Genomic DNA, 13524 nt, shown 5'->3' on the forward strand with positions numbered 1-13524 from the left:
TCTCGTATTTAAATGAGTAGCCATCTCGAATTAAACGAGATCCTGATACAATGTTCATGCTCAAAGTTGGCACTAATAACAATTATTGAGGTTTAAAACTAATCCCGTAGGTAAATGTAGAGGAAGCGTGCCGACGGAGATCACATCGACCTTGGAACCATTCCCGACGCGCATCATCACCTCGTCCTTCGCCAGTCTCCGCTTATTCCGCAGCTCCTGCTTTGAGTTACAAATGTGAGCAACCTCACCAGTATCAAATACCCAGGAGCTACTACGAGTACTGGTAAGGTACACATCAATTACATGTATATCACATATACCTTTAGTGTTGCCGTCCTTCTTGTCCGCTAAGTATTTGGGGCAGTTCCACTTCCAGTGACCACTTCCCTTGCAATAAAAACACTCAGTCTCAGGCTTGGGTCCATTCTTTGAATTCTTCCCGGCAGCTTGCTTACCGGGCGCGGCAACTCACTTGCCGTCCTTCTTGAAGTTCTTTTTACCCTTGCCTTTCTTGAACTTAGTGGTTTTATTCACCATCAACACTTGATGTTCCTTTTTGATTTCCACCTCCGCTGATTTCAGCATTGAATATACCTCAGGAATAGTCTTTTCCATCCCCTGCATATTGAACTTCATCACAAAGCTCTTGTAGCTCGGTGGAAGCGACTGAAGGATTCTGTCAATGACCGCGTCATCCGGGAGATTAACTCCCAGCTGAGTCAAGCGGTTATGCAACCCAGACATTTTGAGTATGTGCTCACTGACAGAATTATTTTCCTCCATCTTACAACTGAAGAACTTGTCAGAGACTTCATATCTCGAGACCCGGGCATGAGCTTGGAAAACCATTTTCAGCTCTTCGAACATCTCATATGCTCCATGTCTCTCAAAACGCTTTTGGAGCCCCGGTTCGAAGCTGTAAAGCATGCCACACTGAACGAGGGAGTAATCATCAGCACGTGACTGCCAAGCGTTCATAACATCTTGGTTCTCTGGGATGGGTGCGTCACCTAGCGGTGCTTCTAGGACATAATCTTCCTTGGCAGCTATGAGGATGATCCTCAGGTTACGGACCCAGTCCGTATAGTTGCTGCCATCATCTTTCAGCTTGGTTTTCTCTAGGAATGGGTTGAAGTTGAGGGCAACATTAGCGTGGGCCATTTGATCTACAAGATGTAGTGTAAAGATTTTAGACTAAGTTCATGATAATTAAGTTCATCTAATCAAATTATTCAATGAACTCCCACTTAGATAGAAATCCCTCTAGTCATCTAAGTGAAACATGATCCGAGTCAACTAGGACGTGTCCGATGATCACGTGAGACGGACTAGTCAACATCGGTGAACATCTTCATGTTGATCGTATATTCTATACGACTCATGCTTGACCTTTCGGTCTTCCATGCTCCGAGGCCATGTCTGTACATGCTAGGCTCGTCAAGTCAACCTAAGTGTATTGCGTGTGTAAATCTAGCTTACACCCGTTGTATTCGAACGTTAGAATCTATCACACCCGATCATCACGTGGTGCTTCGAAACAACGAACCTTCGCAACGGTGCACAGTTAGGGGGAACACTTTCTTGAAATTATTATGAGGTATCATCTTATTTAAGCTACCGTCATTCTAAGCAAATAAGATGCAAAACATGATAAACATCACATGCAATCAAATAGTGACATGATATGGCCAATATCATTTTCTCCTTTTGATCTCCATCTTCGGGGCTTCATGATCATCGTTATCACCGGCATGACACCATGATCTCCATCATTGTGTCTTCTTGAAGTTGTCTCTTCATCTATTACCTCTACTACTATGGCTAACGCTTTAGCAATAAAGTAAAGTAATTACATCACGTTTATGTTGACACGCAGGTCATAAATAAATTAAGACAACTCCTATGGCTCCTGCCGGTTGTCATACTCATTGACATGCAAGTCGTGATTCCTATTACAACAACATGATCGATCTCATACATCACATATATCATTCATCACATCCTTTTGGCCATATCACATCACATGGCACATGCTGCAAAAACAAGTTAGACGTCCTCTAATTGTTGTTGCAAGTTTTTACGTGGCGGCTATAGGTTTCTAGCAAGAACATTTCTTACCTACGCCAAAACCACAACGTGATATGCCAATTTCTATATACCCTTCATAAGGACCCTTTTTATCGAATCCGATTCGACTAAAGTGGGCGAGATAGACACCCGCTAGCCACCTTATGCAACTAGTGCATGTCAATCGGTGGAACTAGTCTCATGTAAGCATACGTGTAAGGTCGGTCCGGGCCGCTTCATCCCACGATGCCGCCGAATCAAGATAAGACTAGTAACGGCAAGCAAATTGACAATATCCACGCCCACAACTGCTTTGTGTTCTACTCGTGCATAGAAACTACGTATAGACCTAGCGCATGATGCCACTATTGGGAAACGTAGCAGAATTTTAAAATTTTCTACGCATCACCAAGATCAATCTATGAGTCTTTTAGCAACGAGGGAGAGAGGAGTGCTTCTACATACCCTTGTAGATCACGTGCGGAAGCGTTCAAGAGAACGGGGTTGATGGAGTCGTACTCGATGTGATCCAAATCACCGATGACCTAGCGCCGAACGGACGGCACCTCCGCGTTCAACACACGTACGGTTGGGAAGACGTCTCCTCCAACTTGATCCAGCAAGGGGGAAGGAGAGGTTGATGAAGATCCAGCAGCATGATGGCGTGGTGGTGGAAGCAACGGTGATCTCGGCAGGAACTCCTCGTGACATCCGGGATCTCATCCAGGACTCCGAACAACTTTTGAGTTACCGTATACTAATATCTCAACAACCCTAGCGTCACCGAACCTTAAGTGTGTAGACCCTACGGGTTCGGGAGACACGCAGACATGACCGTGACGACTCTCCGGTCAATAACCAACAGCGGGATCTGGATACCCATGTTGGCTCCCACATGCTCCTCGATGATCTCATCGGATGAACCACGATGTCGAGGATTCAATCAATCCGTATACAATTCTCTTTGTCAATCGGTACGTTACTTGCCCGAGACTCGATCGTCGGTATCCCAATACCTCGTTCAATCTCGTTACCGGCAAGTCACTTTACTCGTACCATAATGCATGATCCCGTGATCAACCACTTGGTCACATTGAGCTCATTATGATGATGCATTACCGAGTGGGCCCAGAGATACCTCTCCGTCATACGGAGTGAAAAATCCCAGTCTCGATTCGTGCCAACCCAACAGATACTTTCGGAGATACCTGTAGTGTGACTTTATAGTCACCCAGTTACGTTGTTACATTTGGCACACCCAAAGCACTCCTACTGTATCCGGGAGTTGCACAATCTCATGGTCTAAGGAAATGATACTTGACATTCGGAAAAGCTATAGCAAACGAACTACACGATCTTTGAGCTATGCTTAGGATTGGGTCTTGTCCATCACATCATTATCCTAATGATGTGATCCCATTATCAATGACATCCAATGTCTATAGTCAGGAAACCATGACTATCTTTTGATCAAAGAGCTAGTCAACTAGAGGCTCACTAGGGATGTGTTGTGGTCTATGTATTCACACATGTATTACGATTTCCGGATAACACAATTATAGCATGAACAATAGACAATTATCGTGAACAAAGAAATATAATAATAACCATTTTATTATTGCCTCTAGGGCATATTTCCAACAACAAGTTGGCTTTGAAGCACATACAATTTGCATTCCTTGACGGAGTCGGTACCTTCGTGCATATCAATCAGAGTATCCCAAATGTCCATTGCATTCTCAAGATGGCTGATTTTGTTGAATTCTTCGAGGCACAATCCATTGAAGAGAATATCACAAGCTTGAGCATTGTATTGCAACATCTTCAACTCTTCCGTGGTAGCTTCACGGTTCGGTTCTCTCCCATCAAAGAATTCACCTTGCAAGCCAATACGCACAATAGCCCAAACGGTGGGGCTATCTCCAAGAATATGCATTTTCATCTTATGCTTCCAACTAGCAAAATTAGTACCATCAAAGTAAGGACCTCTACGGTGGTAATTTCCCTCACTAGACGCCATACTCTCCTAGGTTGTGAAACCAAGGCTATGATCACCAAAAGCTATGGAAATCAAGGCAAATGGAGACCAAAGCTCTGATACCACTTGTAGGATCGTAAGTATGTCTAGAGGGGGGTGATTAGACTACTTGACCAAATAAAAGTCTAGCCTTTCCCAATTTTAAGTCTTAGCAGATTTTAGCAACTTAGCACAAACAAGTAATCAACCTGCACATGCAATTGTAAGAGTATAGCAGCGGAATGTAAAACAATTGCATATGAAGGTAAAGGGAGGAATTTGGAGGGAGCAAACGCAATGTAAACACGGAGATTTTGGCGTGGTTCCGATAGGTGGTGCTATCGTACATCCACTTTGATGGAGACTTCAAACCACGAAGGGTAACGGTTGCACAAGTCTACAGAGGGCTCCACCCATGGAGGGTCCACGAAGAAGCAACCTTGTCTATCCCACCATGGCCATCGCCACGAAGGACTTGCCTCACTAGGGTAGATCTTCACGAAGTAGGCGATCTCATTGCCCGTACAAACTCCTTGGTTCAACTCCACAATCTTGACGGAGGCTCCCAAGTGACACCTAACCAATCTAGGAGACACCACTCTCCAAAAGGTTATAGATGGTGTGTTGATCATGAACTCCTTGCTCTTGTGCTTCAAATGATAGTCTCCTCAACACTCAACTCTCTCTCATAGGATTGGATTTGGTAGAAACATGATTTGAGTGGAAAGCAACTTGAGGAAGGCTAGAGATCAAGATTTATGTAGTTGGAATAGAATATCTTGACCTCAACAGAAGTGTAGGTGGTTCTCTCTGAGAAAATGTATGTTGGAAGTGTAGGCATATTCTGATGGCTCTCTCCACTAATGAAAAGTGGGTGGAGGGGTATATATAGCCTCCACACAAAATCTAACCATTACACACAAATCACCAAGCTCAGTGGGACCGAATCATACAACTCGGTCAAACCAATTTAGTTCATAATTTGACCGTTAGGGTTTTCGGTGGAACCGACATGTCAACTCGGTGGGACCGATTCCATTAGGGTTAGGGCATAACGGAATCTCGGTGAGACCGATTACACAAACTCGGTGGGACCGATTCGCTCATCTCGGTTAGACCGAAACATTATGAAGGGGAAACAGAGAGTTTTCATTGCAATCTCGGTGGGACCGATTGCTCATTTCGGTTGGACGAAACGTTACGAAGGGAAACAGAGAGTTTGCAAGACCATCTCAATGAGACCGAGATCCCTATCGGTGAGACCGAATTGATTAGGGTTTCTGACAGTGGCTATGTCAAATGAACTCAGTGGCGCCGGATAGAAGATTTCAGTGGGGCCGAGTTTGGCTTTTGGTTTGGGACATGTTTGGATATGAGAAAGTAGTTGAGAGTTTTTGGAGCATATCACTAAGCATTTTGAGCAAGTAACTCATTAAGCAACACCTCATCCCCTTTTAATAGTATTGGCTTTTCCTATCGACTCAATGTGATCTTGGATCACTAAAATGAAAAAAGTAGAGTCTTGTGCTTTGAGCTTGAGCCAATCTTTTGTCCTTAGCATTTTGAGGGGTCCACTTTCTAATCCATGCCATGCCAATCAATGAGCTTTCCTGAAATATTTATCTTCAAATAGCATTAGCTCAATGAGCTATATGTTGTTAAGAATTACCAAAACCACCCAGGGATAGTTGCACTTTCACCTGCTCGTGATCATCAGCATCGTCAGCTCCCCTTGGTTATAAGAAATTTCAAGTATAGGTGGTGGAATGTTCACAGGACCTTGGAAACACAGGAAGGTTAATTAGTAAAGGGAAACTAGCTAACCCGCATGCATGTGGATGAGGCAATTATAATTATGGTGGAAGACAACCATACAGAAAGCATCAGGATTCCATGCAAAAACAGTGCCACGAGTGGTGGCAGCAAACACAAGACCCTCGTATTGAATTGCATCACAATACTCATCCATGTACAGAAATTGATTTTGAGCAATATCCATCAAGGCGTGGAAGTAAGGATGGCAACAAGCTTGTCGAAGATAGCAACAACTTCATAGTTCGTGTAATCCCAAGAGCGGTTGGGAACTCGACAAATTGCTATCTTCCGTAGACGACAGTCACCATGATCGTATTTGAACTCACGTAGAATACCGGTGTACTCAACCTCTAGGCAATCTGAGATTTTGGAAGTGGAACCCGGTGACGAATGTACACATTCACAAGTTCCCACTCGCTGTTGTACCCAATATAAACAACCCAATCTTCATTTGCACGTGCCCAAGCCTTGCCCTCAAGTGATGGCATCTTAACATCACATGTATCATTATCAAGCGGCATCAACTTGAACAAGGCAAGGCTTCCGTCGTCCCCGCGCAAGTTAGTAGGGTCACGGCGAAGAAGATAAGGGAGATCAAACCGCTCCTCATTAGTTGACTAGAGAATGGTCTTGAATGAACCTGCCATGCTAGCCGAGGTGATGATGTCGCACCGATCAATGAGTTCCTCCACCACATCATCTTTCAGATCGGGGCAAGAATAACGGGGTCGTTTTCGGCCCGTTCCCTCCATGCAGAATATGATCAAACAATGGCAGAAGGAAGGGTGAAGGCAAATGAAGGGAGGAAGAGCGTGCGACATCAGTTCCAAATCGAGAGGGAAAGGCGAAGAGGCGGTGGACGGTTGCCACCATACAAGAAGAGGCTAGTGTGGAGCGAACGGTTGCCATAGAGGTCACACACTAACGATAAGGCCGAGTGAACTGCATATCGTATATCACACACACCTTGATCTGGCTAACCGTTTCTTTTGTGTTGCCTAATCACAAACAGTTCATCCGAGTGAACTGTATGATGTACATTGCACACACCTTCATCTGGCTGCCCGATTCTTTTGTGTTGCCAAATCACAAACAGTACATCCGAGTGAACCATATGATCTATATCGCACACACCTTCATCTGGCTGCACGTTTCTTTTGTTCCTCCTCATTGCAAACAGTTAATTGAACTGAACCATATGCCCTGCATCGCACACGCAACTAAAATCCGAACCGTGTTTGATGCATCCGTCATCGCAAACATTTTGCACCTTTTTTGACGGGTTTTTTACACCACCGTTTGCGATTATTGCATCGCACAAAATTTTGTCGAAGGGTCTCTGATCGTAGTGTCGCGTTAGCAGCATCCTGTAGTAGTGCTTATGACAAAAGGGGTAGCGAGGCAGATATTTGCATTGTTGCCATTAAGGATAAATGATGGGGTTTATTCATATTGCTTGAGTTTACTTTGTCTACATTGTGTCACCTTGCTAAAAGTGTTACTCTGTTTGTCATGAACTTAAAATACCATGTATGCATGTTGGATAGCGGTCGATTGGTGGAGTAATAGTAGTAGGTGCTGGTAGGAGTCGTTCTACTTATCACGAACGTGATGCCTATGTATGTGATCATTTCCATGAATAACATCATAACTATGTGCTTTTGTATCATTGCCCAACAGTATTTTATCTACTCACCATATGCTAGTGTTTCAAGAGAGAAGCTTCTAGTAAAAACTATGGCCCCCGGGTCTATCTTAACCATATTACTAAAACTAAAAATACCTTGTTGCAATTTTGTCGGGGGTTGGGTGCAACATATGCCAAAGGATGGCTTATCATGGTGGGAGCGAGTAGAACGTCGCCGGTGCCTGGAAACGGGATAAGGCGAAGGCATGCACGCCGGCGAATCTTACCCAGCTTCGGGGTTCTCCGTGGAGATAACACCCTACTGCTGCTCTGCGGGGTCTCCGCATGATCACTATGGCAAAAGTGTGTACACGGTTGCTCCTTAAGCTGTTTCCTGGAGGTAGGAAAAGGCAAGGCTAGCTTTCTCCTTCCTATATGATCTGGTCTAGTGCTAATGGATTCCAACCCTTTGCATGGGTGCCCTGGGGATTTTATATAGGCCTACCCCCCAGGGGTACAATGGTAATCCGGCTGGACATGGGCCCAGCCGTCAGTCTCTCTGGCCGCCGTCTTATCCGCCGACTCCTGGGGCCCGCCGACTGGTGGGCCCCGCTGACTGGCTCGGTACGGAGCCGACAGGCCGCATCCGCCGCGGGCGGGTCTAGCAGGCTGCAGATTACTGTAGCCGAGCTTCTAATGACGCAGGCTCGGTCATGGGGTCATGGCAACAGCTCCGCCGTCTGGCGGGCGATCACTGTTGCCACTCCCTGTCGCGTCTGGTTAATGGCGCGTGGGGCCCGTGGGAGGGGCTGGCCGACTCCTGGGGGCCGACTCCCAACTGGGCCGACTGGTGGCGCTCTCGTCGTCTTCTATACGCCCACCGACTGGTGGGACCCGTCATCCCTGGGTCGTACCGGCAGTTCGTCGTGGGCACAGGACTCCGCCCACTGGGGCTGACGTCAGGGCCGGCATGGCAACAGTGCTGCGCCGGGCGGAGATCTCCGCAGGTACGGCGTACTATGGCCACGCCTGCCCTTGTTAAAGGATGGGAGTGGACCTTACTGTGGCCACTCCCCATCCCGTCCCTCTTTATGAGGGCATGGGGGTTGTTGGCATCACGGGCCGAGTCCCCATGGCTGGCTTCTCTGGAAGTTGCCAGTTAGGAGTCGGCTCATCCTGAAGTCGTTCCCGGGACTCGGCCGCGAGTGGCAGTCGGCTGCCTCGCCGCCGACTCTCAGAAGGCGGCTCTTCGTCCTGAGGTCTTGAGGGGCACAGCTTGCCATGATGTCTTGAAAGGTTTTGGGCCTGGGTTAGCCTACCCGTGGCCCATTACTCCCAAAGTAGTCCCCAAAGCTGGTGAGGCACCGAGGGTGATATGTCGAGGAGCCTCAACAATTTCTTCTTTCTGGCGGTTGGATCTGGGCCTCGCTCGCCGTCTTCTTTCAAGCCGACTAGTTGGAGCCGGACTTGTTTAAGGCCGACTTGCCCCCGAAACAGTTTGAATGTCGCGGCGGAGTCCAGGCGGCGTGCCTCATAAGCCTCCAGGTTGCCGCCCGTTGTGGAGCCGTCGCGAGGCGCCACGTGGCTGGGCCAGTCTGCCCACCCACGCGCGTGACGGGACAGGCCTACAGGTGGGGCCCGCCACTACCACGCCTCGGCATGTGAATGGATCTGTTGTGGCCATGCGGACGGTTGGGGTTCCCGCGTGGTTACTGCACGCAGTAACTTCGTGTGGTAAATCGTGGGGGTCGTGGGGTCCTGGGCGCAGTTAATCCCATGATTGCCCCATGGGCTTCTCAGCCCACGAGAATATAAGTAGGCGAGGGGAGGGGGGTGGCGAAGCACGCGCGCCCATCTTCCCTACTCCCTTTCGCTCCTTCTTGCTTTTTCTTCCTCTCGCCGCTGCTGCTCCGAACCACGCCGCGCCCGCAGCGATGAGCTCTTCCTCCGCCGCCGCGCCTCCTGTTGTGCGCTCCGGGGTGTGGGACGGCTCCGAGGTCGATGACGACGACGTCGAGATCCTCCGCAAGACACGGCGGCTGCCCTGCAGGGGCTTAGTGCGGGTCCGCCTCGCGCCGGCGGGGGAAATATCACCGGCGCCGGAGGAGGGCGAGCGGGTCATATTCCGCTCGCACCTTATGCGCTTCCTGGGGCTGCCGGCGAGCGGCTTCTTCCGCTCCATCTTGGAGTTCCACGGGCTCCAGCCGCACCACCTTACTCCGAACACGGTGGTGCTGCTGGCTGCCTTCGCCACCCTATGCGAAGGCTTCCTCGGCGTTCTCCCCACCATCAAGCTCTGGGGTGAGTTCTTCCAGTCCAATCTTGGCACACACATCACCGGCGTGCCGGCCCAGTGCGGTGCGTTATCGCGATGCGGAGACTAGGGGCCGACAATCCGTTTCCCATCATCGCGCTGATTAAGTCGGTGAAGATGTGGCAGCGGTCCTACTTTTATGTGAAGAACGTCGCCCTAGAAGGCGACTGGGTCAACCTGCCGGCTTACGAAGCCGGCGCGCTGGCTGGAAGGCTCCCCAGCTGGTCACACCGAGCCAGGACGTTGTCTCCTGCTGGCGGCGCCGCCGTCGCGCGACTCCGAGTGCTGATGCAGTCGGAGGGCTTGACCGGGGCCGACATGCTGGCCGCCTTTGTGGCACGCCGAGTCCTCCCACTCCAAGGCCGACCTCACCTGATCTGCCAGATGAGCGGTCATCGGGGCCCGAGTCGTATGTGCTCCAAGGACATGCCTCACGCGGAGGTGGCAGACACGGTGAACTACATCGCGAACTGCGGTCTCACGGTGGATTGGCGGTTCGGCAAGGAGCCGTACTCATGCGCCAACCCTTCGACTATTGTAAGTCGTCTTCCTTCTTCTTTTGTTTCTTTCGATGCCGAGTCCGACTTGTCCAGTCTGACCGTTTTTGTTTTTGAATTAGAACCCTCTCGTCCATCCTTCGGCCGGCACCACGGGGCCGGCTTGTCAGTTTGTCCCCGATCGGGCGGAGAGCGACGTCGACGATCCTAACTTGGGGGCGGCGGCCATGGAGTCCGACGCTGAGGGAGGAGGAGGAGAAGCAGGCGGCTCCAGACCCACGGCCACTTTCACCGACTGGCCTGATGACGATGCCGAGGGAGAAGTCGCCCCGCGTCACCAGCCAAAGGTTGGCCAGCCAAGCGCGAGTTCCTCCACCGTCTTGGACGCTCAAGGCGGCGCGAAGAAGTGCCGGGCCGGGCCGAGTACACTTGGTGGCCGGTCAAAGAAATTTAAGGGAGCGGCCGCCGCGACCAAGCGGGAAGAGGTGGCCGCGAAAGCCAACCGCTTCCGCAAGGAAGTGAAGAAGCCGCCGCTCGTCTCTGCGTAAGCGCCTCCGTCCCTCATCTTTATTTTCTCTTTGTTGATCTTGTCTGAGTCTTTCATATGCTTCCCTCGCTTCAGGGCTCCGCTCACTCTTGAGAGGGTTGCCGCTGCCTCCGTTATGGGGCCGGCGGAGACGTCTGCCACCACAGGGCGGATTGACCCCGCCGCCGACCTCCGAGAGGCGATGGAGCGGAACGCGTAGGAGAAGCGCGAGGAGGAAGAGGCCGCCCGCTTGAAGAAAGCGGAGGCCGAGAAGGCGGAGGCCTCCGCCTTGAAAAATTTGGAGGAGGCCGAGGCCGCCGTCGCGGCAAGGTGGTAGGCTGAGGAAGTCGTGCACCGGCGATCGGCGGTGTTCGTCACCCCTCCGAACTCTGCGCCGCCGCCCCCGGAGTTCACGGGGCAGTCAGGGGAAGCCGGCGGCGGGTTCCCGATCATGGAGAGGGGCGGCGGTGATGCCTCCATGCCGGACGCGGTCGTGCCGCCATCGCCGCCCCCGCCGCCGTCTAGGAGCGCGCAAGGCACACAGCCGGTGGATCCGCCCTTGCCGCCGACTGAAGACGAGGCCGTGGCGAAGCTACTCCTTCAAGTCGGCTCACCAACACGCCGCCGTCTTGAGCTTCGGCCCCACGCCCCTTGGAGATCGGCACCGCCAGCTCGACGATCCCAGACGCCGAAGCGACGAGCGCCACGCCCATTGGGTGGGTACGAGGAGGCGACACAGGCCCGCTGAACCAGGCGCTTCTGCATGTCCAGACAAAGCTGCGAGCTGAGGGCGACGCTATCCAAAACTGCACCAAGGCGCACCTGGCGTCGCGAGCAGCCATCCGGGTATGCTTTATCCTTTGTCTTTGTTTTCTTGTTCCTCTCTGTGGGGGCGCGCCAGCGCACCCACTGGGTGTAGTCCCAGAGTTTCGGGCCGGCTGCTGAGGAGGCGGCTCGGAACTCCCATTGGCGAGTTCCAGGTACTAGCTTTTGTCTAAAATAATTGTCACGGGACTATCACAACCTCCGTGTCACCGCCTTCAACTGCAACGTTCAAGAGCTGGGCAAGCGGACCGACGACTTGTCGGAGAGCCGGAGTGAGTCCTTTTTCTTCTTTGCGGGGGCGCGCTGGTGCACCCGCGGGCTATAGTCCCTGAGATTCGGGCCGACTGCTGAGCAGTCGGGCCGGATCTCCCCAACGACCTTCTTTGTTGATGACTTAACGCCTTCTTTCTTCTTTCTCTTCAGAGGCCAACGCCACTCTTCAACAGCAGCTGAGTGAAGCCAACACCGCGTTGCGCGCCAAGGGGGAGGATTGCAGCAAGCTCGCCGCAGAGCGCGATCTGCTGGCCGCACAATTGGCAGAGGAGAAGGAGTTGCTTAAGAAGACGCAGAAGGAGGTGGAAGAAGAGGAGACTGCCCTCCTGGCCGAGTTTGCGAGCGAGCGCTCCTCCTGGACTGACAAGGAGGCAATGCTGGCCTCTGGCTTTCACGAGATCGAGGACCTCGTCGACGGTGAGCTTCTTTGCTTTTATTCTTCGAGCTGCCAACTATAGGTCGAGCCAACTCCTGGTTTTTCGACTTCTTCTTCATTCTTTTCGTCTTGGCAGACTTCTTTCCCGGCCACTCACAGGCCGCCAATCAAGCTATCGAGGCTGATCACGAGGGGCAGAGGGCAGATGGTGCGGAGATCGCCGCCGACGCCCCCCGGACCCTTGACGAGCATATTCTGAGCATTGGGGCTTGTCTGCGGCTGGCCCACCGGATGCTGCGCCGGCTTCAACGTGTCGGCGCCCAAGCGATCCCTGCCTTGTGGCCAGACATGCAGGCTCCGCGCACCCCCAGTCAGACTGCCGACTGGATGGAGGTCGCGGCTGGCCGTCTTGAGGCCTGGAAGGGTTCCTCGGCCAGGGCTGGAGCGCGCCGAGCCTTGGAATTTGTCAAGGCATGGTATCCGGGAATGGACCTAGACCGGCTGGCCACACTCCGGTCAGAGGCCCAGCCGGAGCTGGCAGCCGCGGAAGACGCCCTTCTCAAGCGCGTGGCGGTGATCGCCGAGTACATCGACACCAGCATCTTTGTCCCCGAGTAGGCTGAAGACGGCGGGGAGGTATCGCCGGAGTGGTTTGGGATGAACCCAGACTACGGCGAGGACTCGGCGGAGGTGATCGGCTCCAGCGTCTAGGAGGAAGACGAGGCGGAGGACGGAAGCGAGACGGAGGCACCGGAAGACGGAGCGGACGGCCAACCTCATCTCGACCGTGCCTCCAGCAACGAGCCATGCCCGCCCGAGCCGACTGCCGCCGGAGGTGATCAAGCCGAGACCGCCCAGCCGGCCGCCCCAACATCTGACACCGCCGTCTCCTCCGATCCTCCGAACCCGTCTGCCGCCTCCTAGGCTGCCACCTTATCTTTGTTTTATCTACTTTAATAGTCTTTGAAGAACTTGTTAATTCGCACAATTCCACCCGCGGGGTGTATTTTGAACTTTTGCTCGAAGATTTGGCCAAGGGCCTTTGTTATGTAAATATTCATCTGACTTCTATCTTTTCTTGCTCATAGCTCCTTTGGCTTTTTCCTTTGCCGCCTTCCCTCAGTTGCCATCTTTGTCAGTCGGACAGCCGCTCTGCGGACTACTGCTGGATCAAATTCTTGGTCACT

General features: G+C 51.8%; 1 protein-coding gene across 1 annotated transcript; it reads left to right on the forward strand.

Moving 5' to 3' along the window:
- The first annotated feature begins 11314 nt into the window (after positions 1 to 11314).
- Positions 11315 to 12955, forward strand: LOC147980720 (uncharacterized). The gene is made up of 3 exons (XM_087515729.1): positions 11315 to 11467; positions 12135 to 12378; positions 12474 to 12955. Exons 1-3 carry the CDS (start codon positions 11315 to 11317, stop codon positions 12953 to 12955), a joined length of 879 nt encoding a protein of 292 aa, XP_087371855.1.
- The last annotated feature ends 569 nt before the right edge of the window (positions 12956 to 13524 follow it).

This window comes from Triticum urartu, chromosome 3A (assembly GCF_056163025.1).
Source record: "Triticum urartu cultivar PI428250 chromosome 3A, HENAU_Tu73, whole genome shotgun sequence".
NCBI classification, from domain to species: Eukaryota; Viridiplantae; Streptophyta; class Magnoliopsida; order Poales; family Poaceae; genus Triticum; species Triticum urartu.

Coding starts and splice junctions, on each gene's coding strand:
- LOC147980720 (XM_087515729.1), top strand. CDS start 11,315: ATGGAGAGGGGCGGCGGTGATGCCTCCATGCCGGACGCGGTCGTGCCG. Junction 11,468..12,134: donor TGGCGAAGCTACTCCTTCAA/GTCGGCTCACCA, acceptor ACTCTTCAACAG/CAGCTGAGTGAAGCCAACAC. Junction 12,379..12,473: donor GATCGAGGACCTCGTCGACG/GTGAGCTTCTTT, acceptor TCGTCTTGGCAG/ACTTCTTTCCCGGCCACTCA.